The sequence below is a fragment of the Xyrauchen texanus genome, chromosome 47 (assembly GCF_025860055.1).
Source record: "Xyrauchen texanus isolate HMW12.3.18 chromosome 47, RBS_HiC_50CHRs, whole genome shotgun sequence".
NCBI lineage: Eukaryota > Metazoa > Chordata > Actinopteri > Cypriniformes > Catostomidae > Xyrauchen > Xyrauchen texanus.
The window spans coordinates 9,743,124-9,767,936 of NC_068322.1; the positions used below are offsets into that span (position 1 = coordinate 9,743,124).

General features: G+C 37.8%; 3 protein-coding genes and 1 non-coding gene across 4 annotated transcripts; 2 read left to right on the plus strand and 2 right to left on the minus strand.

Annotated features, from left to right (window-relative positions):
* Nucleotides 1-13,990, plus strand: LOC127638745 (cryptochrome-1-like). The gene is made up of 14 exons (XM_052120461.1): nt 1-885; nt 7,810-7,918; nt 8,335-8,477; nt 8,735-8,919; nt 9,172-9,260; nt 9,425-9,565; nt 9,913-10,224; nt 11,006-11,157; nt 11,505-11,707; nt 11,924-12,031; nt 12,240-12,338; nt 12,532-12,609; nt 12,926-13,036; nt 13,145-13,990. Exons 1-13 carry the CDS (start codon nt 728-730, stop codon nt 13,027-13,029), a joined length of 1,881 nt encoding a protein of 626 aa, XP_051976421.1. The 5' UTR covers nt 1-727; the 3' UTR covers nt 13,030-13,036; nt 13,145-13,990.
* Nucleotides 13,991-14,906: 916 nt separating this feature from the next.
* Nucleotides 14,907-14,994, minus strand: trnay-gua (transfer RNA tyrosine (anticodon GUA)). The gene is given in 2 exon segments: nt 14,907-14,942; nt 14,958-14,994. It is a non-coding gene; the product is annotated as a tRNA-Tyr (tRNA).
* Nucleotides 14,995-16,807: 1,813 nt separating this feature from the next.
* Nucleotides 16,808-17,732, plus strand: LOC127638747 (troponin T, cardiac muscle isoforms-like). Its single transcript, XM_052120463.1, has one exon. It carries the CDS (start codon nt 16,808-16,810, stop codon nt 17,618-17,620), a length of 813 nt encoding a protein of 270 aa, XP_051976423.1. The 3' UTR covers nt 17,621-17,732.
* Nucleotides 17,733-18,223: 491 nt separating this feature from the next.
* LOC127638746 (uridylate-specific endoribonuclease C-like) lies at nt 18,224-24,813 on the minus strand. Its single transcript, XM_052120462.1, has 7 exons — nt 24,702-24,813; nt 22,885-22,984; nt 22,599-22,710; nt 22,297-22,418; nt 20,187-20,299; nt 19,720-19,873; nt 18,224-19,228 (listed from the first exon to the last, which is right to left on the minus strand). The coding sequence occupies exons 1-7, from the start codon at nt 24,710-24,712 to the stop codon at nt 18,968-18,970; spliced, it is 873 nt and encodes a 290-aa protein (XP_051976422.1). The 5' UTR covers nt 24,713-24,813; the 3' UTR covers nt 18,224-18,967.

A 24,813-nucleotide genomic window follows, 5' to 3' on the forward strand; every position in this document is an offset into this window, starting at 1 on the left:
GTGTGTGTGTGTGTGTGTGTGTGTGTGTGGAACAGTCGCTGTGGGAGAATATATTTACAAGTGGACATAACATTGAAGGAAAACAACCAGGACACGTTGAGAACACGTAGTATGAAATCAGATTTTATGCGGGATGTCATTTACTTCTGCGACAGTTGCCTGTAACGCTGTTTCAATGGACTTTATCCAATATTAATATTTACATAATCGCGCTGATTCCGGCTCACGCGCCATACTATATATTGATTTAACCTGGAAGACCGCGCGCATTGAGACATTCATAACAGACAGATAAAGCACAACTTGATCTGTATTAAACACAAGAGGCGACATATAAGTAATAGTCAGCGGAGTTAATTATTTTGGGTGATTCAGAAAAACAAGTTATACAACAGGAAAGTGTGCTGCGCGTCGTCGTGCTGGTCCTACTACCAGTCGTGTATTCTGCTCTCGCGCGGGCAACCTAGCGCGCGTCCAAATGATTCAAATGTGGCCGTGTACAAAATCATTAGACATGATCATGGAAAATGTTTTATTAGAGCAAGGCTAATACTTTTTCCTAGTTCATTTAAACGTGCATATATACTTTATTTATTATTATTATTTAGGTTATTATATTTTCTTCGCCTTTCGAGGATATTCTTGGGAGTGTGTATTAGAACATCGTGAAGGAAGTATATATATAGCAAACCAGAACACTAACGGTCAAAGGGACTTGAGTGGAGTGATGGTGGTCAATACAGTCCACTGGTTCAGGAAGGGCTTGAGGCTCCACGACAATCCTTCGCTCAGAGACTCCATCGAAGGCGCGCACTCTGTCCGCTGTGTATACATCCTCGACCCCTGGTTCGCGGGATCATCCAACGTTGGGATCAGCAGGTGGAGGTAATGAAATATGGATGTCAAATATTAAAGTGTCTATCCTGTCTTCAAATATTCTCTTCAATTCTGTACTATCTGATTTTAAATTCAATAATTGTAATCGGGATTCCGAATTAGAATGTGTCTTTTCTATTGTATTTAAAAATGCAATGACATCAAACTATTTCTAATCTAAATCTAATGCAAAACTGAGGGCTAATAATGTTGTAGCATAGTAATGACATGGTATGTACTTTCAACTTTCATTTTAACTAATAATTCAATTCAATTAATAATTTTATAATAATTTAATAAGAAATTATATGTGGGCAAAATATATGGTTTTATAGAACAAGTGGTGAGCGAAAAAATTTGTAAATAGTTGGTGAACGCATGTAAATGTGCAACAAATATGTATTACTGATTAATTACTTAATAATAATAATGTATTAAAGATTAATTACTGGATAATTTATGCGTAGGAAACAACAGGGCTAAAGGCTAAAAGAAAATTCACTTTTCTTTTGTTCACAAAGTGTATAAAGATTACAAATAAAACATGCCTTTTACTGAAAATTTATGGAGCAACATAATTTGTGTAAAAACAAATAATATCAGAAGGTTGTTTTGATTAAAATTCAGTTTTTAAATAAGGTGACTAGGGGGCCTTTTACCCCACAAAAGCATGATACAAACCGAACCATGATAAATTTGAACTGTTACACCCCTAATATACATGTATACACTGGCGGCCAAAAGTTTGGAATAATGTTCAGATTTTGCTCTAATGGAAAGGAATTGGTACTTTTATTCACCAATGTGGCATTCAACTGATCACAAAGTATAGTCAGGACATTACTGATGTAAAAATCAGCACCATCATTATTTGAAAAAAGCCCTTTTTGATCAAATCTAGACAGGCCCCATTTCCAGCAGCTATCACTCCAAGAATCCACTTATTCTTGAGTAACCATTCTAAATTGCTAATATATATATATATATATATATATATATATATATATATATATATATATATATATATATATATATATATATACACACTGATCAGCCACAACATTAAAACCACTGACAGGTGAAGTGAATAACACTACTGGAAGCAGGAAAAATGGGCAAGCAACTTTGACAAGGACCAATCACCATTTGTGATGGCTAGACGACTGGGTTGCCTGCAAAGCATCTCCAAAACAGCAGGTCTTTTGGGGTGTTCCCAGTATGCAGTGGTTAGCACCTATCAAAAGTGGTCCAAGGAAAGACAACCGGCGACAGTGTCATGGGTGCCCAAGGCTCATTGATGCAGTTTTGAATTAAAAGAGATATCCTTCTTGGTAGCTTCTGCATATCTGAAGTGCTGTATTAGCTACATTATTGACATTCTTTGATTTTAGTCCTTCACTATAGTTTTATTACATAATGCAGAAGCTTGCATAAGCAAACTTGCATCCTGGTTGCTTATGACAATCCACTGAAAATTGTAAACAGTGGCGATATCAAAACATTGTTCTGTTGCGTTGAATATCCTGACCTGCCCAACACAGTCACATTGGCTCAACCAATGGCAGGACTACCTTTTTTCCACCCAATGATAGACTGGGATCAGGAAATCAGGATAACCTGATTAAAATCTGTTTTATTTGATTTTATATTTATTTATTTATTTGCATTTTGCTCTTGGTGATGCTAGTGGCAGAGAAATTACACACTATAGCTTTAGCTATAGAAGTCAAAAATAAAAGTATTGTTTTAACGTATCCAATCACTAAAAGTATCAATGCCTCTCTGGCATCTGTTTTCTATAAAATTGTTCACATCTGGATTCAGCCTTGTCTTTCCCTGCATGTCTCATGAGTACAGGAAAAAAATCATCTGATTGAACACTAGCTAATGACGTAACGGTGCTTAGTGTCTCCCGCCTTCATCCGCCCTCCAGTGTCTCTATTGTGTGGTGAACAGAAATGGGTCATTATGTTATAGAGGGAGGTTATAATGACTACTACAAAATGCTTAGTAATGTGCTCAGCAGTGGATAGCTACTTAAAGGAATATTCTGGGTGCAGTTAAGCTCAATCTACAGCATTTGTGGCCTTATGTTAATTACCACAAAAATGTATTTTGATGAGTCCCTCCTTTAAAAACCCCCACTTCCAATGGAAGTGAATGGAGCCAATTTGTGTTGGGTTTAAAGGCAGAAATGCCTACTTAAATTAACCTACTGAGACCCGAGTGTGACAGCTGTGTGCATTTTTCAATTTCCCTTTTTGATTTGTAACAAGTAGCCCCTAATAAACATGCAAATAAAAATGTTTAAACAAATAGTTTTCCTAAAAATGTATGTTCACATATGTGGACAGTGGGACTAAATTGTGACATTTTAAATAATACCAAGATATAGAAAGTCAGATTTAAAAAAAAAAATCAAATAGTTTATTATTTTTCCAGGAGTGTTGGTTATTCATGTTTTTGAGACATTACAGAGAATACAGCTGAAATTCTGTTCTTCTAAAAAAACGAAACAAATAAAAATGATTTGATTTGACTTATGTTAACATTTTTTTTTTTTGTTACTAAACTTTAGTAACCAAATCTCAACGTTTTCTCTTCTGTCAAACAAAGTGATAGCCAGTGCTGAAGCATTTTGTCAATCAGAAATTAGCATAATTAATTCTGATTCAAAGTAATGGCCAGCATCGTCCAATCACTGCCAACCATGTTAAAATAAAATTATACATTATAAATTCTGAATCTAAGTACTGATTACCATTATCCCATGTCTGCCAAACATGTTGAGTGGTGCAAAAATCATCTGCAGTCTGAAACTGAACTTTTGGTCAGATGTTTGGAGTGAATGCACTTGGCTGGAGGATGCTCCCTTGCTCCCAATTTAGTGAATGACTTAACCTCCAGTGTGGTGTCTGTCTGCACTGGTCTAAGAGAAGTTCAAAGTATTTTTGATTATTTTGTTATTTTCATCCTAACTCCATATAAAGCATCTGAAAGCAACAGAGCCATTATTATCCCTATGATATTATACCTGTGATCATTATTACAATGCTCCAGCTGATGAAAACAGAAGCGTGATATATCTCTGAATCTGATCTGGGTTCTGTTACTTTGTCACTGGGTCAGATGACTGAGACAACCGTCTTTGGTTTTGAGTGTATGGCAGTGAGTCAATGACAAACAGTCTGACTGAGAGGCTATGGCTTAGACTGGGATTTACACATATCACTGACTGCTTGTATAGGGACGATGCTTTATGTGTGGACATGCTGGCAGGATCGTACAGCAGTACGGATATAGAGGACAGAGGTTAGACTGCCACATGACATTACTAATGGGGCTTTTCCACTGCACTGTACAACTCTACTCAACTCGACTCTGCTCACTTTTTGGGGGTTTTCCACTGTGGCTAGTACCTGGTACTTTTTTAGAACCACCTCGGTCGAGGTTCCAAGGGAGCCGAGCCGATACTAAATGTGACAACAAAATCCTGCAGATCACTGATTTGTTAGGGAGAATAGTCACTACCAGCATCACACCGAGGACCTGTCTTGCCTGTCTTTAGATTTTTTAATTGCTTGCGCATACCTTGAAAGGCTAGTCGGATGCTTCAGTTCAATGTGCCGTTTTAAGGTACGTACACACTGCCAGCGACATCGCGCGCGACAGCGACTCAATACCATTCATTTTCAATGCGAGCACAGCGACTTCCGGCGATACGAGCTGTCGCGACCGTTGGCGCTAGATGTGGGCGTGTCCAGCGACGCGACAAAGTTGAGAAAAGTTCAACTTTGGAGCGACTAACGGAAGCGACAGCCAATAGGAGAGACGACGGGAGAGCTCACGTGATCCTTCTCGCTTTCTCTCAGCTCCTGCAGTAACGGAAAGATGGATGAAAGGCTAATTCTTGCTGTTAGAAATGTTCCAGTGCTCTATGATATGTCTCTTCCCACGTACAAGGACATTTTAAAGAAAAATACTGCGTGGAAAGGTGTATCTGAGATCGCGGGGATTTTATGGACCCATACAGACCGACATTTGCATTTTCGCCGCAGATAAACAGCCGCTCTGGCAAACAGCACGCCTTGTTTCTGATTCATCTTTGATATAAAGCATTTTATGTACTGATTCCATTTATATTTAGTCTTTTCTCTACAAAATGTTTGTTTTTAGTGGCAAGAAAAGAGATTCGCTGTCAACAGCAATGGAATGACATCCGTGAATGTCATTTATAAACGTTACTAGGCAACCAGTAGTGGGAACACCCACTAGCGACTTCACCGCCAGCCACTGGCGACCTGCAGCGATAAAGTCGCTGGCAGTGTGTACGTAGCTTTAGGTTTGCTGTGGATGTGACTGAAGTGCGTATTTTTTTTTTTTGGAAAGCCGGCGGGCAAAGTTTGCACAGAAATGTCATATTTGTTCCATCCTCACCGACGTGGTCATAAAACTCTTTTATATTATCATACGACCCCTCCTTGCTGCTTCGTCGCCTATATGCTGCTGTCGCCTCCATGCTGGTTTTTGTTTTGATGACGCATGCGGCGGTGCGACACTGGTGGCTGGTGTTGCCAGATTGTATTTTTTCCGCTAGATATTAAGGCCTGTTTACGGTGTGTTTTAGCCGGGGTTTCGCCTGGAAGACTCTGGAAATCTGGCACCCTATTGAACGAAGTTAAACTGAGACACAGTAACGTTCATCAGGCAGTAATACAGTACATTCAGTCCCAAAATATGAACGCGTTCATGAACTATCGTTCAATGAACGCGTTCAGGCACAACACTGAATTTAACTATATTAAATTGTGTGATATATCAGCATTGTATCTGCATCGGCCATTAAAAAAAACCCATATCGGTCGACCACTAATAGAAAGAGTTTGAAACAACATGAGGGTAAGCAAATTATAACAGAATTGTCCTCAGAATGTGAATTTTATCACACATGTAATGTCTGTTTTGTCAAAATAATTTATTTTGAAGGCATCATCCATCAGTACACTGCAGTGTTTCCAACACTACTATATGGACCTGAATCTGCAGTGCCACAGCAATATATATATTTATATATATATACACACATACATGTATATATAGATAGAGCTTACATTTTAGCCAAGCTGAACTTGGTGAACCTGTAAATTGTATGTGATGAGAGAGAAATACTGGGATGCCATTAAATAATATATTGACAATAAATAGTAAGCACAGCATTCTATTGTGTTGTCCTCACTGACTGCATGCAAAATGAATATACAATGCAATGTGCTGTCCAAATTCACAAATTAATCTCTTGTGCATTGCGGTTCTTTTTAATGAATTAGTCTGATTGATTGAAATCAGACTAAATTGACAACAGTAGTTGTTGGTATGAACTTAATTGGTTAAACAACATACTTCCTCAAGGAATTGCATCAGATTACTCACTCAGTCACTCTCAAGCTGGGTTTTCATCTAAATATTTGTATGCGCATTTTGAAATTGCGCTTAAGAAATCCTGAATGTAAACGCTTGATATGCGAATAACTACAAATTTGCATAAAATTTAATGCTCTAGGCAGAGGTGGAGTTTGTATAGTTTTGCACAAGTTAAAATGCACATTAATGTGGTTGAAACAGTTTATCTGCAAAACAATAACTTGTTTTGACCATTTGTGCACGTGTGATGAGAATGCGAGATGCACAATTCTTTGAACATAGCCCCTGACATTTGGAAGTGGTTAACCCACAGCTGATCATTAAAGTTGGTCTTCACAATCCGCCAGAAGAGATTTAAGAACAAGGATCTCCCATGTATGCAGAGGCTGGTGGCGTATGGCCATTTCAGAACTTATTATATAAGATGTTACACTTATTCTGCGGTGTCTCCTGGCACCATTTAATAAAACGAGGTACAATTGCCAATACAAATCCAATACTGCAAATAAAACTCTCCTTGAAGCAAGGAGGTCATTCAGCTGCTCCATCATAACATCCCTCAAGATAATGCGCATGACAACAATTCTTTAGTCCAAATTTGTAGAAATGCGCTTCTCTCATTGAACCATAGGTTATGTCCAACATGAAAAGTGTTATTGGTTTGTGTACTTTTTGAAAGCACTGTTAAAAATGTAAAAAAGAAAAGAAAAATTCCAGGGCCAATAACAAACCACTTAGTAAAGTCCAAGCAACCGCCCAGAACTCCCTTGCAACCACATAGCAATGTGCTACAAAACCACTATGAATAATAGGCCATCCAACCACATACAGTAGCATTGCCCTGGCAACTACCCACAACACCCTAGCACTGTGGCTGGGATTTGCACGAGAAAGCACAACTCACATTTTCTTCTAGTTTACTGTACATAACCATCTAGTTCAGCTGCAAAACTTAAATGATGTCTTGAGAGCCTGAATAGCACATGGTGTGTTGATGGTGTTAATGAGAGCAGAGTCTTCTACTCAGTATGCATAATAATGACAGCTATCTAAAGGTGGCATTCTGTGCCAACGGCAGCCCTGTGTATAATAAAATATATAAGAATGTTAAATTAGTGCAGCTCATTCATTGAAAGCACTGCTGTTTATAATGAAGAGTTGCGATCTTGGTAATGGTGTCAAGCTGGCACTAGTGTTCAATATTCTCTGTATTTTGCCTCTATTGTCCAATGCAGGGATGTTAGAAAATCATTACAAACAATATTAAATTAAAATGATTAAAAGTGCTAAAGAAGTGCTCAGAAATTAAATCAAAGAGAATTCAATATTAATGTGGTAATTGACCATAATTAGAGAATTGGATGAAAACTTGGCAAGCACTGTAGCTTCAGCATGAAATTGTCTGTTATAGCCATTAATCTATCAGTGGTTACTATTTTTACACTATCCTTGTTCTTCGATTTCTTATGATATTATTTTTCAGTATATGTGTGTCAATATTTTATCTCTCAGGTTTTTACTGCAGTGTTTGGAAGACTTGGACGCCAACCTCCGCAAACTCAACTCACGACTATTTGTTATCCGTGGCCAGCCCACCGATGTCTTCCCCAGGCTGTTCAAGGTACAGCTCACACTGCCATAATTTACCACAATGCAGTTACTATTGACAGAATTTCAATAAATTGATTTTTACAATTATAAAGTAATAATATTTCAACAGGAAAACATTTAAAGGGATAGTTAATTATTTTACTCACCCTCATTTTGTTCTGAACACAAAAGGGTATGTAGAGGTAGGGGTAGAACGTCAACCTCAGTCTCCATTCACTTATATTGCATATTTTTCCCATACAGTTAAAGTGAATGGAGACAGAGGCGATTAGACCCTTACACTCACAGACTCAAACAGATTTGGAACAACATGAGTCGTGACTTTGCATTCTTTTGCAGTACTGTGTGTTCTCTAAATAGGCTATGATAGTTTCCATGAGTGAACATTTGTTGTCCTCTAATGGTATGATATTGTAACACATCCAGGAGTGGAACATTACTCGTATGTCCTACGAGTATGACTCAGAGCCATTTGGGAAGGAGCGAGATGCAGCCATTAATAAGCTGGCCAATGAGGCAGGCGTGGAGGTGATAGTACGCATCTCGCACACGCTCTACGATCTGGACAAGTATGTACTTCAAAGCTCATATTAACTGAGACACCAGTTACAGGACCTAACATGTTTATTCCCAGTAAACATTCATATACTTTACATTTGAACCTGGAATCTTGATATTGACTTTTTAAAAAACTGTAAATATATCAACTTCCATTGTACCTTTTCTTAATTCTATTGTGAATTTCATTTCTTTTCGCCCTGTTTCTTTTAATGCATTTCATTCTAATGAGATCTATTTCTTACTTACTGGTGAATTGTTGTCTCAGGATCATAGAGCTAAATGGAGGCCAGTCTCCGCTCACGTACAAGCGCTTCCAGACCCTCATCAGCAGGATGGAGGTGGTGGAAACCTCGGCAGAGACCATCACAGCAGAGGTCATGGGGTCCTGCAACACACCGCTCTCCGATGACCACGATGAGAAGTTTGGGGTTCCTTCTTTGGAAGAGCTTGGTTAGTCACCTAAATGTCAAAAACAACCTCTTTAAAAACATAAAGAAAGGTTGTTCCACGAGATTTAAAATATGACATACACACATTTATTTTCTTAGATATTGATAACCTTCTTTAACTAAATAGAACATACAGAACCACAATAGAAACCATGTGTTGCCATGTTAGCCACTATTTCACTGCATAAAATCATGCCAAACTTTCCATGACAATTCACAACCAGTTAAAACTTGTCTTTATGTTTAAAAACAGGCTTTGACACAGAAGGTCTGTCCTCAGCGGTGTGGCCTGGAGGAGAAACAGAGGCCCTCACTCGCCTAGAGAGGCATCTAGAGAGGAAGGTTAGAGTATAAGACATTTACTGTCTCTTACACTTTCTTCACATGTCTACATACAGGTAGTGGATGTTACAGTACAGAATTCTATTTGCTTCTCTCACTTGGGGATAATAATGTAGCCTTTATAATTTCATAGCAAACACTAATCAAAAAGTGTTCTCTTTTAGGCTTGGGTGGCTAATTTTGAACGTCCAAGAATGAATGCCAATTCCCTGTTGGCAAGTCCAACTGGACTCAGTCCGTATTTAAGATTTGGCTGCCTCTCCTGTCGGCTCTTCTATTTCAAACTCACAGACCTGTACAGGAAGGTGAGCTTTTCATTATAGTGTGTTACATTCTTCAGCATGATGTTGTTTCTGATGAACAGGCTCGGTAAATATTAATAGAATCAAATAAAATATTTATCACTTCACCATGGCAATTGAGAAATTTCACAAAATGTTACCACTGCACATCACATTTAAAGAACATTCCCACTGGAGCAAGTTGGGATAAAGTGCCATGCTTAATGGTACAATAGTGATAGCTCAAGGATTGACAGGATTTGGCCTTGCAACCTTAAGGTTTCAGGACCAAATCTTTAACCAGCAGTGTAGTTAATTTCACTTTTCTGAGTATCAAAAGTTTATTTCACTGTCTTTTCCACATTTCGCAGGTCAAAAGGAACAGCTCACCTCCTCTGTCACTCTACGGGCAGTTACTTTGGCGTGAATTCTTCTACACCGCTGCCACCAACAACCCATGCTTCGACAAGATGGAAGGTAACCCCATTTGCGTGCAGATCCCATGGGACAAAAACCCAGAAGCTTTAGCCAAGTGGGCAGAGGGCAGGACGGGTTTCCCCTGGATTGATGCCATCATGACTCAGCTGAGGCAAGAAGGCTGGATTCACCACCTGGCACGACATGCAGTTGCCTGTTTCCTTACCCGTGGAGATCTGTGGATCAGCTGGGAGGAGGGCATGAAGGTATAATGGCTATTTTTTTAAACATGCTTACTTAAAGATGACCGTAGACAAATTTAGAACGCTGTACATCATCAGAGGTCAATAAAATACCAGTATATAGACCGTTAATACCAACAATTTTTACAAATCCGATTAACAAATATTGAAGCTCTTTAAATCATAGTAGTGCCATTAATTAATTTATACATATATATATATATATATATATATATATATATATATATATATATATACTGTATATGTATATATCGTTTTAGGCACTTGGGAAAAATGTTGCATAGTGACGATGTCTTCAAAAATAATGCCATAAATAGTTTTCATTTATCAATTAACCTCATACAAAGTCCAGTAAACATAAAAAAGTTAAATCAATATTTGGTGTGACCACCTTTACCTTCAAAACAGTGCATGTGTGTGTATATATATATATATATATATATATATATATATATATATATATATATATATATATATATATATATATATATACTCCGATCAGCCATGACATTAAAACCACCTGACTAATAGTGTGTAGGTCCCCCCTCGCTCTGTTTTGTTGGCAGGAGGGGAACCTACACAATATTAGGCAGGTGGTTTTAATGTTGTGGCTGATCAGTGTTTATATACAGTATATATGCTCCTAGAATCCCTTATTAATATCCATAACACCTGAATTGTTCATTTTCAGTTACCCTACTATTAAAGAATACTTTAAAGCACACTTCAGACACTAATAAGACAGATCTTCAGTAATGGCATTCGCATGCATCTGTCTTCACAGGTCTTTGAGGAGCTGTTGCTGGATGCCGATTGGAGTGTGAATGCAGGAAGCTGGATGTGGCTCTCCTGCAGCTCCTTCTTCCAGCAGTTCTTCCACTGCTACTGTCCTGTTGGCTTCGGCCGCCGCACTGACCCCAACGGAGACTACATACGGTGAGTAAGGGCTAAACAACAACAACAGAAATGCAAAAAAAACATTTTTGCACCTAAACTACTGACACCAAGTCCAGTGCCAAATTTTCTGAATTCTCTGAAAGGTCGTAAGCATTCATCGTTTTTTTGGCATCCAAAACTATTTATAAATGGACCCATTCTTTGAAAATAAATAAGATAATTGTTATTTTAAAATCTTGTTTTATAGTTTTAAAATCCATACCTTCTGTGAATAGGCCTTTAGGTTTTACCATGGGTATCTTCTGTATTTATTACTAAATATAAGGCAACAAATAAATCTGAGGTTTTCATTTCTGATCTAATTTAATCTCCTTTGTTTCTTGAAGGCGATATTTGCCAGTGTTAAGGGGGTTCCCAGCCAAGTATATCTATGACCCTTGGAATGCTCCAGAGAGCATCCAGAAAACAGCTAAATGTATAATTGGTGTACACTATCCCAAGCCCATGGTTCATCACGCTGAGGCGAGCCGTCTCAGCATAGAGCGCATGAAACAGATCTACCAGCAACTGTCCTGCTACCGTGGCCTAGGTAAGATAATAACTGCTGAATTCTAGCACCTTATAAAAACATTAATGCTAATGTGAAATTGGGAGCCTTTATGATCTCAGTAGCTTTTGGATATGAAGGGTTGTGGGTTTTATGAGACTTTTATTTTTTGAAAGCAGTTGCTAAAACTGAATGTGATTAAATGTATGAAATACTAGGGAAATAGATCCATGAACGAATTCGCCTCATTCTATATAGGACTGCTGGCAATGGTGCCATCCAATCCCAATGGAAATGTCGAGAATTCCACAAACTTGATGGGATTACAAACTGGAGATGTGACCAAGGAGGCCACTGCATCTTCAGGTTTGCACACTCTCAAACTCTTCTTTGGGTTTATTAATTTGATTTTACTGGTTTATTCTCGTCAAGACAGCATACCAGTTTGTCACAAAACAATTCTACTGATCAAAGCATCATTCCCAGATTTATATTCTACTGACAAAACATAATCCCCAGATTTCTTTTTAAATTTGGAGCATAAGATCAACGTTGGTTTGTGTACTTACTTCAGGCTATCAGATGCAACCCACCTCTCAAGGTGAATGGCACAGCAGGACGATGGTTTACCCTCAAGGAGACCACCAGCCAAGCAGCAGCACACAACTACAAGGTACAAACAATAATGTCAATGACACATCAATATCTATATCTGTAAAAATTCAAATATTTTTCAGTGAACAGTAACCTGTAAAAATAGTCATTTTAACCTATCATTAACCCCTACAGTGTATAGATATAGATACATATAGATATTATAATAATTATATGACAAAGAATTCATAAATCATCTGTTTATCATGAAGGTTTTGCGGGCAATGGTAGTAGCATGATGTGCTACAGGCAAGACTCACAGCAGGTACCTGGCCCTGCTGTACAGCCAGGTAAAGACCACCACATTTGAAGGGATAGTTCACCAAAAATGAGAATTAGATCATCATTTACACACCCTCCAAACCTATGTGACTTTCTTGTGTGGTACACAAAAGGAGTTATCTCACAGAATGCCACAGCTGTCACTGGATGCCATCCACTGTCATTGCATAGAAAAGAACAACATTCTACTAAATATCTCCTTTTGTGTATAACTGAGAAAGAAAGTGATACAGGTTTGGGACAACGTGTGGGTGAACTATCCATTTAACCAATGGCAAATCTAATATCATGTAAATGTTATAGCTGCCATTATCTCTTTTCCAGGGCGAGGGTTACACAGCAGTACCCTCCAGACATCTGGAAAACGACACATCGAAGAGTCTGGTCCTGCCACAGGTTCAAAAGTTCTGAGGCAGAGCAGCTCTTAAACTCCAGGTTTGTCATTGTTGTCCATATGTGCATAAAATCAAGCTAGGTTATCATACCTTATGATTCTCTGGAATAAAATTCTCATTTGTTTTCCTGTTTTTATATGCATTCCAGAAACGGGAAGAGGCCCTTGTGTATCGGCTTCCATGACTTCACAAAGGCCTCTATATTTATTCTCACCTTTTCAAGTTGTTACATTTTGCAGTTTTTTGGAAGAGCAACCAAAATCCCATTCTAGGGAGTGACGAAAGGGAGTAAATGATTCTCTCCATAAGCTTATCCACACAGCGTGCACTGCAAAACATTCAGACTATACGTAATCACAGGGACATCACCAAAACGGTCGGCAACATCCAGACAACTTTGGAATTGTGTTGTGGCTCTGTGATGTACACTGCTGCAATGTTCTGTCAACGTTGCGTTCATGTTTGGGGCAACATTTTTGTTTATATAAGGATTTGACGAATACACACATACAACATGTACATATTTAATATTGTATGTGCTGTATCTATTTCATGTAGTCATAGACCCATTTATATATTTTTGATATAAAGAATTATTGTGGATCAATTGTACTCTCTTCTTTATGAAAACATGACTTTGAATGTTTTAAAAGCATTTGTTGACTGTCCATGCAGTAAATTGCTTTAGGCTCTTCTTGGGCTGATTGCTTGCACTACGTTTTTTTTTTTTTATCTCTTCTTTGCTCGCTCTTTCTCTCTCTCTCAGCTGTTTGTGATATCTACCTTCTATTTTCTCTTTCCAGACTGTAATGTTTCTCTTAATCCTTCTCTGTTCCCTGATAAAGGTCCCTGTTGGTGGTCCTCTCTGTGTCTTATTTTTGTTTTCTCTATCTGGGTGTCCCCCTGTCCTCAGAACATTACTGTAAACTATATCAAACTATAATTCACAACCATGTTTCTCATTTTCCCATGTTTTGCTTGTTTAATAAAGTGTAAATGTACATGTTGTCCCACTCATTCACTTAATTAATGCAGCTTTGTCTCAAATGCAAAAATTTTTTGAATATACCTCTGACCTATGTAGACATTTCTAGTCATTCGGTTGCATAAAAAACGCTGCCTGTTTGACCACGCCTCCAGATTGTATGACGTGTCATCTTACGCAATGTAAGTACGATGATGATTTATTTATTTTTTTTTCCTGTCTGCATGTTTAAACGTGGTCACGCACACATACATGCACATGCGCACATATACAACTGATTGGTCAAATAGGGACAACAGAGGCTCATATACATCTGTCACGTTATGAAATACAAAATTCATTAATCTGGACTGACATGTCCTCACTGATATAAATAATAACGAAGCAAAAGTTTTGGTGGAAATAAAACCTCCGAATAAAATGATAAAATAAGGGAAATAAGCAAGGTTATTGTTTGTCCCTAAATTGATACATAAATTGTTTAAAGTAAAAAGTCCACATGAGAGCGCTGTTTGTCCATTTTATTCAAGCTTCTCACTTCAGCGGTGCAAAAGAGCAAAGACCCAATGCTTTTATTTACGTTCTTAAATTACATTAAACAGCAGTGTTTAATTATTTGTATTTTACCAGTAGCCCACACTCTCTTGGATACTCTAAACAAAGTAGTAAGGAATCAGTTAAGTAATCGTTTATAATAACACATTCTTAATAATTCATATTTTTTAAATGAACAATACAGTTATTTTAGGTAACGCACGAGGGTGGGATTATGTAACATACTTCAGTCATTCAACGCATCATTAACATACACAATAGATGCCTATATACCAAAGCAACACAAGTAATATAACGTTGTAGCTAAAATTACAAAACGAGAATGCACATAACAGTTAAAAAGACAAATTCATTACGGACTGAAAACATTTCCTTCGAGCCGGATTCGAACCAGCGACCTAAGGATATCAGTGTTAAACCTCTACAGTCCTCCGCTCTACCAACTGAGCTATCGAAGGTATGTAATAACGGCGACCGTTAGATTAATTAATCCCGCAACATGTTTATATATTTTTGGATAAAACGCTATTTAAAGGTTATTGCATGTATTGTAGATATTTGATGTTGAAATTTAGCCGTATAAGTGATTATTAATCCGTGCAGTAATTCATTAATAATCTTAAATTGAAATGCACCAGTCAAGTCTTTAAACCCTGAATCAAATGAAGAAATTAATGCTAGGATATTAAGACACACATAACTTCACTGAAGGAGAATCATTATTCCCCAAGTTCAAAGAAATTGAACTTAATGAAGGAATAAATAAGAATTAGGACTAGGTGTCAACACAGACAAAAAAAATTATATTAGGATAAGGCCCATATTTCACAATTAAACACTGTTTAAAGATTCACTACAGTAAATCAGACATTAAGAACTGCAAGTGTACATCGAGGCTCGGTGGTCATATTTACTGTTTGTACGCTACATTTATCATTTGTAAGATTACAATTTTCCCTTTCCCCCAAAAGTAAATGTATTGTATTTAAGAAATTGCTACGAGTTATTTTGGACACTTACTGTTTGTACGCTACATTTATCATTTGTAAGATTACATTTTCCCTTTCCCCCAAAAGTAAATGTATTGTATTTAAGAAATTGCTACGAGTTATTTTGGACCCTTGTCAATCAATTCAAACTCTGTGCTCCAATTGATAGATGCAGCTGCCCCTTGCTGTGTCTGCCAATCAGGAATTTGCTTTAAATAAGACCTCCACCTGTCACTCACAAATTACACGCAGGCAGGGCGAATTCCAATCGAAAGGGATCATCTCTACGCCCTACTCTTCTCCAAAGGACGGATCCCTTCAAATGGGTACTCTGAAAGAAGCATGCAGTGGAAGGCCAGTTTGGAGCAGTGGTGTAATCAAAGATGGACAAGGAGACCCAGGCCCAGCCAGAATATTACAGATTATTATTTGACCACACACACACACACACACACACACACACACACACACACACACCTGTCAATTAATTTTTTTATTGTGGCCCACCCCAAAGTAATTTCCTGGCTAGTTTGGAGCAACCTTTCAAGTGGATTCCACTTCCTTCAGTATCTTTCCAGGGCACAAAAATGCCATTTAGAATTCTTCCAGTCTGTCCACCAGTCCAAGGCTACAGTGGGCCCATAAAGACCACTTAAAATCAAACAAAGGCTTTTCAATTTCCTAAGAGTTAGACAATTATCCCTCTTTATTCAATTATCCTGGGTGAGACCTTTTAACCAGTCTCATTCTGCTGAAAATCTTCTATGTAGGTGTTGATTTGATTGAGTGTAACTTCAGTTACTCGTGTAGTTCTCTTCTATAAGTCTTAAAGCAGAACATTGATTTAGATTTCTGGAAAAAGAAAAAAAAAAATAATTTAAATCACTGCCTAAATAATAATGCATGGTTAATCCAATCAAACATGGTGTGAAACAGGATCCTTACCAAATGCACACGTGTGCATGTGCATCTGTTTAGAGTCTGAAATAGGCACTCTACCTCACACCACAAAGGCTTTAGGCTGGGTGGGTCAGAGGTCAGGGTGAAGGGCTCCTGGTAGGACAAGACAAGGCCCCGCAAGGAAATAGATTATTGATGCATCTGTCAAAAAAGCTTACTGAAGAGCCAACAGACTCATTTGGCAAGTCACATGGTCAGGGCAGACCCTATAAAGCCATGAGGCTTCCATGGGGAACCGCTCACACGCATTAGCCTAGTCAGCTAAGCATAGTGAAATTGTTCCTCAGTGACCCCCTCTTCACACAAAAAACTCAGGAGCACCATGTGTGACACAGAGGAGTTTGTGGAGGACTATGAGGATGAACAAGAGGAGGTGAACGAAGAGGAGGAGTCCGAGGAAGGAGAAGCTGAGGAGGAAGAGGAAACACAAGAGAAAAAGAAAGAGGAGGAAGATGAGCAGGAACCAGAGGAACCAAAGCTCAAGCCTAAGATGTTTGTTCCCAACATTTCAGCGCCAAAGCTGCCTGATGGAGAGAAGGTAGACTTTGATGATCTCCACCGTAAGAGACTGGAAAAGGACTTCAATGAACTGCAGAGTCTCATCGAGCTGCACTTCAGCACCAGGCAGAAGGAGGAGGATGAGCTCATGGCTTTGAAGAACCGCATTGAACGCCGTCGGGCCGATCGTGCGGAGCACCAACGCATCAGAACCGAGCGAGACCGAGAGAGGCAGGCATACCTGGCTGAGGAGAGGGCGCGGCGCGAGGAGGAGGCAGCCAAACTGCGCGCTGAAGAGGATGCCAGAAAGAAGAAGATCCTCTCGAACAAGGGCTATGGTGGGTACATTCAGAAGGTGGATCAGAAGAAAGGCAAGAGGTTGACGGAACGCGAGAGGAAGACCAAGGCTCTTATTGAGCGTCGAAAGCCCCTCAACATTGACCATCTCAACCAGGAGAAGCTGGGAGAGAAAGCCCTCGATCTGTGGAAGTGGCTCAATCAACTTAACGCAGAGAAGTTCGAGCTGACAGAGAAGCTAAAGAGGCAGAAGTATGACATCATCGTCCTGCGTAACCGTGTTAGTGACCATCAAAGGGGAACCAAGGCAACCAAGAGCTCCAGGAAGTCTTGGAAATAATTTTCTTGGATTAAAAGAACAGAAAAATGTTTGTTGGAATCACAATTTCAAGACTCTGACTGAAATTTCCAGAACATTAATTTTTCTTTAGTTTACAAATACCTTTCGTAAGAATACACTCGGTTCATTCATTTAGCTCGGTGTCATGTGCAATGGCTTTTTTTGTGTTAATGCTTTGATGCATTTCAATTTTACTTGATCTCATGATACTATGAACATTTACAAGCTTAGTCCACTTAGATTTCACATCATCAAGTAGAACTGCAATAAGATAGTTTTGCTATACATTTTTAATGTATTAAAAAAATATTTTGGGACAGTCGTTTTTCGCCCCATGTAATACAAATATCTCAAAAGACATTAAATATATTTTAAATAAAATATGAAATTAAAGCAATGCTGTGATTTAAAAAAAATATGTATCTTTGCTCATTTAAAAATCAAATGTTATGGTTAAAAAAAAAAAAAACTATTATGTTCTGGAATTCATCATATCAATAAACAAATACAAGCCATTATAAAAGTGTCTTTATTTTAACAATCATAAAAGGCACGTAGTTATTTGCCACAATACAAAAACAAGCATTACAACCCCATTGATGATGCTTTTTTTTTTTTTTTTTTTGATACATCATACAAAAGTGGCTATATTTTGTAATATTAAACCCCAAGTAACAGAAGTGTAACTTGTACTTGTGTAGTGGTCTTCTATAAGTCTTGGAGCAGAAATAAGCAGAAGAATGATTTAGATTTAACTATAACTACTATTTAACTATGTATTATAAGAATCAAGTACATGATTTCTGAAGCATTGCAGCATTTATATTTTGGTCTATGGCCATGCTTATCAATTAGTACATTAAATCATCTAAAAAAAAAAAAAAAAAATATATATAAAAATTATATATATATTATTTGAAATGAATTGTAACCTTAGTGCATTTTACACCATTACACAATATATAAACTAGTTTATATGGCTAACCAAACTGCATAAAATAACCTAAGTGCAAACAGATATACCATCTTTGCAATGTCAGATGTCAAGTTTTTTTTTTTTTTTTGCATATAACCATCTAATAAAATAAATAATTTGATAGAGGTACAGACTAGATTATAGAATAGAAAACGCAATGCTCAGCAAATTATCCCAAGTTTGGAATGAATCATTTGTGATATGACAGTTTTAAACATACATAATTGAAAGATATTTTAAAACCAAGATTAAGGGTTTAGGATTATCAACTTCATAAGCAACCGTTAGCATTAGTGCTAGTTTGGATAACTGAACCCAATTTGACAAACAGCCAATTTTTTAAAACATAAGATGTGACCTTGCTGTGAGATCTAGAGGTCCCGGTTGTTGCTGCTTATCATTTTGGGGTATGATGTTCCGATGGAGCGCCCAAATCTGTACACCACAATCTCTAGCAGGTACTCATCCACCTTCACCTTAACGTTGGTCATACGTTCGTCTGACAGAAAGAAGACTATAGTAAAGAGGGCCACCTCGAACTCTGGGCTGACGCCAATGAAACAGCTGCCCACTGGCTTCACCAGGCCATTACAGCTGAACTGCAGGTTTAACACGTGATCATCCCCATCTGGCTGTGAAATTAACCACAGTGACAAATAGAAATTCAAAGCTAGAGATCCTATATTAGTAAGTAATCCACACAATAGTACATCATCTTGACATTTACAATATCTGGTTATGTACATACTTGGATGGTTACAAACCTGGAAATGTTTCTTAAAATTGAGAGTTCATAGTTAGGGGATATTTTAGCTTGCTAAAAAAAAAAAAACCCTGAAAGGGCCCCAACTTCAAATGTGGGCTCTTGCATTATTATATTAATAAACACATACTTATTACCTGGCTACTTATCAAATATGAAGGAAATCAGTTGCCTCAAACAATGGTCAATTATGCAGTTTATCAGTCATTATATAAAAATCTCACAACTGAATGCCACAATCGACCCTTTAAAAAATAAAATGCTGATGCTATACACTACATAATGTGATTTCTGACACAATAAATCTGTTGACAGTAACCAGAGCAAAATCTGTGGATAAAATATTTTTCATTCAAATACCGTATCCTTATTATCTCTGGCCTTGTATCCCTTGTAGTCCACATGATTGTTTTTCTCCTGGTGGTAAAACTGGACCCAGTTATGGAGGCCCATGATCTCTGTACCATGCTTGGTTTCGCCAACAAACACATGCTCAAATCCACAGGAATCTTCACTGCAGAGACAGGCAGACAAATACAGTATAAACCTCTATAGATGTTGAGCAGTGAAAAGTTGTTAACGTATGCTAAATCACACTCTTAGTTTCAAAGATGCAGAAACATTTCAAATCAATTGAGTGCCCTCTACTGGCCATGTGAACAAGTACCAATATGTATCATGAACAGTTACACATTTACACTATTACACATTACTAGGCATATATCTTTGTTAGGCCAAAGTGTGCTGTAATAGGAAGGAACTTTTAGGAGATGACTAAGATGCTCTACAGTATATGCAAGTCTGTTGAACAGAGCTTCATAACTTACCCCCCACTTCTGTCTCTGTGATAGAGTTTGAACCAGACGTCATAGAGCTGCCTCTTAAACTGATCTGGGTCCGACTGGGCTCGACCTTTGCGTACTAAATACTTTTGTGCACACTGAAAAGACAGAACTTGTCAGAATAGGACTGATAGTCTGCAATATTACAGGATAATGTGTATAATGGTGTCTGCAGGGTCACGACACTTTGATGTTACGGTCTCCTGCCTGATCCACCACCCCTGTCCTACAATTCTCTTCTTGCAAATCTGTTATTCAAGCATACCAGATCTCATCTCAATATTGCCATTTGCACTCTGCTAAGGAACTGGAATAATAAAGGCTAATTAAATTTGACATTGCAGTATGTTGGTATGAGCTGGTTCAACCAATGCTTAGAAGTTATTATGAACCAAAGTGTAAAATTTTAACTGTGAATTTATGAGTAAGCTCTTCAGTAAAACTAGTGCACTAGGTAGTGCACACTGCAAAATCAGTTGGCATCAAGTACACTACAAAATTACACACTAGGTGGTAAACATTACAAAATTAATAACATTACAAAAGGTAGTGTACACTACAATAGGTGCATAACCACACCACTAGTTATTATGCACTACAAAAGTAAAACTGGATAGTAGTTGTTGTGCACACTATGCAACTACTATGCACATTTAGTCATGCTACACTACCAACAGTTCAACATTCTAGGTCCAAACAATGCAAGTGAATGGTGACGAAAAATTTTAAGCCGCATTTATGTGCTTTTTTGAGCTTCAAAAGTAACCTATACAACTTCAGTGGTTTAATCCATGTCTTGTGAAGCGATCCAATCAGTTTTGGATAGAACAGACCAAAAATCAAACTCCTTTTTCACTATAAACCTTGACATCAGCAGTCTCATTGGTTATCATAGCATTCTGCGCATGTGTCGAGCCCATTGTACAAAGGTGCCTGGGTTTGTTCCTGGCAGGCAGCCCTAACCCAACCCCCATACTTAATCCTAACCATATGGAGCCTGTAAGGCTGAGGAGCCTGCGTGGAACAACAGCAAACACCTTTCTCCCATTGTGGCATGCACCAAGCACTAAGAATTGTAATCAAGCTTGAAATCATGATCATGCCAAGAGACTGAAATGGAAAAAGTGAAAATGGTTAAATAGGAGTTATGCTTTGGTTTGTTACCACCCAAAACCCTTTAGATCACTTCACAAGTCATGGATTAAACCACTAGAGTCTTATGGATTACAATCAACTTGCATTGTGAGGACCTACAGAGCTGAGACATTCTTCTAAATATCTTTGTTTGTGTTCTGTAGAACAAAGAAAGTCATACATATCTGGGATGGCATGAGGGTGAGTAAATTATGAGAATTTCCATTCTTAGGTGAACTATTCCTTTAAAGGGTAACTAAACCCTAAACCAACTTTTTTTAGTTAATGATCTGTAAGCATGGGGCTTTATTAGTACTGGTCATTGATTCAAGTAATTTTTTTGACATATGTGTATAAAGTGTTTTAATTCTACAATATATGGTGTAAAAACGTCTGAGTGCTGCCCTCTTCAGGTTGAACGGTGGCTACTGCAGTTGAATTTTCCTATTGGCTGCTGCGGTACTTCATGACTTAAGCGGTGACAGCTGACGTAAGCAGGTTCCAGCTCACCACGCCAGATTCAAGTACATGTCGTCTTGCGACCGTTTGAGGAATAATAATAACAGAGTCTGACAGCAGCTGTCAATTAATCCGTCACTACGAGTCTCAGGTGCCCCCCGCTCAGCCCCGCACTCGGTTCTTTCCCTCTATCCCCGCCGGGGTCTGCCCACTTTTCCAGCGTTTTCAAATATTTCTAGTGGGTGGAGTCAGACGCTGAGCAAGTGTTTAGTTACCCTTCAAGTCAATAGTGCTACTTCCCAAAACTGATCAGTAATGACTTCTCTCAGTTTTCCAGGTAACAACTAAAAATTCCCCCATCACTGAACAATAATGTTGCAGAATTTCAGCATGTCCAAACATGGCATTGATACATCTTACAGTAAGCCAGACAAATGAATATAATGACAAATGAATATAACAAATGACAAACACAGGACCAGTGGGGAATTCGATAAGGTACCTTCATGACCTCAGTTTTCAGAATGGCATCCAGGAAAAGATGGTTCTCCTGAATTTCCTCTTTTGTCACCTGCTCAGTCACTCCTGTAGCCATCTCATAATTGTCCAGCAGATTCAAGAAGTCTGAGGACAACACAGACACGAAAACTTTATTGAATCATAAAAATAAAACAGACGAGTCTACAAATATCCAGTGTGTATAATTATTAATTCCAGAAAGAACTCGGACTATAACTAGATTGTTGCAAAACTGTAAACAAGAGCGCTTATGAATATTTAATACATTATGAAACAAAATCTTACAGGCATAAGTATCAATGCTTTTGAGCTTGTCTTCATTGACATAAGAGAAGAGAGGAGCTCTAGCACCATCCCTGGCATGATTACTGCCCGGAGCAACAAAGCCAGCTTTCCCCTGTATGAAAACAAACGTACAATAAATAATAGTCCCTTCAATCCATAAAAAACAACACAGCCACAAAAAGCTTTATCAGATACACATGCAAATCATCACTATTTATTATGTAATTTTTTCAAAAAACATATGCAATATTTATGCAGAAATTTGTCTCATCCTCTGACCTCCTACCTGTAGGTTGATTTTATAGTCAACTCCAGGTTTCATGCGGTTCACATCTAACCTCCATAGCTCATTCAGTACATCCGAGAGCTCTTTATTGATGTTTGAACTGCAAAAGAAAAAGTATGGTTTCAAAGCAATAGTTAAAGGGTAAGTTCTCTAATCATTTACTCACTCTCTTACAATTCCAGATGTGTATGACTTGGTTTCTTCTGCAGATCCCAAATTAAGATTTTTAGAAGAATATCTCAGCTCTGTAGGCCCATACAATGCAAATGAATGGTGGCCAGAACTTTGTGATTCTATGGATTTTCAAAGTCAGCATAAAAGTAATTCATTTGAATCCAGTGGTTAAATTAATATCTTCAGAAGCAATATGTTAGGTGTGGGTGAGAAATAGATCAATATTTATGTAATTTTTTCCTATAAATCTCCACATTTGACCAGCCCTGACCAGTAGTTAGCAATATACATTTAGAATGTGAATCAATAAAAAAAAAAAATAAATAAATAAATAAATAAATAAATAAAGAAGAATGTGAAAGTGAACTTGAAAGTGGAGATTTACAGTAAATAGGGACTTAACCATTGATCTGCTTTGCACCTAAACCGGTCATATCACTTCTGAAGACCTGGATTTAAAGCTGAAGTGTGTAATTTCTGTGCCACTAATGCAACCAAACCAAATTTACTTTCTTCACAAAACAGTTGAACACCCCCCAATTTGGTCAAACACCATTGGTTGAGTAATGTTGTTGTGGTGGGTCTAAATGAGTCGCTCAAAACAAACAGAGCAGTTTACAAAATGCCACAGATAGATGGCGCTTACAGTTTGAGAAAATCAATCTATGACTGGCCCATTAATAATCTCTGCATATTAAGATGGGATAGGCGAAATTATTTTAAAAACTTACATACTGTACTACAGTTATAACCACTGTCTTATGGATTACTTTTATGCTGCCTTTTTGTGCTTTTTGGAGCTTACTAGTTCTGATCACCATACCATTGCATGGACCTACAGAGCTGAGATATTCTTCTAAAAATAAAAGGGTGACGCCCTTTTATGTCCTATTGTTTCTCGTTAAGTTCCTCAATTTCAATATTTCCAAAAACAAAAATGCTGACTTTGCAAATATCGCTGCACGTTTCAACCAAAATACTAGTAGTTAATCTATGACTATGACTACTATTACTGGCTCCTTTTCATCTCTTTCTACCTACAGAATATACACATCACTGTTAGCAGTGCACATCCAGACACGCCTAGTCTACTATTCCCAGTGCTGAGAGACACCTACAGTAAATTACAGAAGCGGTTCCTCACATTGGGATTCTTGGACACGTTGAAAGAGACGATGATTGTAAATGTGACGTCATCAAATCTTACAACAGGCCACAAACACCTTGCAAACTCAACCAGTAACACGTAGCGAAACAAATATGAAGTATATAACATTTATTAATTTAACTAAGCAGATACATGTGCCCGATATCAGTTTATAAAATTTACGATTTAAAAATGATCATAACGTTCGAGCAAAAGTCTGCCTTTCTAATACGCACCGGATGTTGATAAAGAGAGAAACTTTTATAAAAGCACAATCGACCAGATTTACACTATAGTCAGTCGAAAGGATAGTTATTATAATTTTAAAACCATAATAAAACTATTTTTAGTCATAATCATGCATGCAAGCAACCAATGTTACGTTTTGTGCCAGCTGATCTTGAGTCATTACAAAACTATTAAACAACTACATCATAATAAAACACATATCTTAAGTGTGACGTGTGAAATAACTTGTTGCAATTATTTTTCATACCCTCTGGCCATATCCGGTGATTAATCCACTCTGTCAATTCAAAGAAACACGTTCAGTCACTCCAGACATGAAAAGAATACTTTTACGGATGCGTATACGCTATTTATAAAGC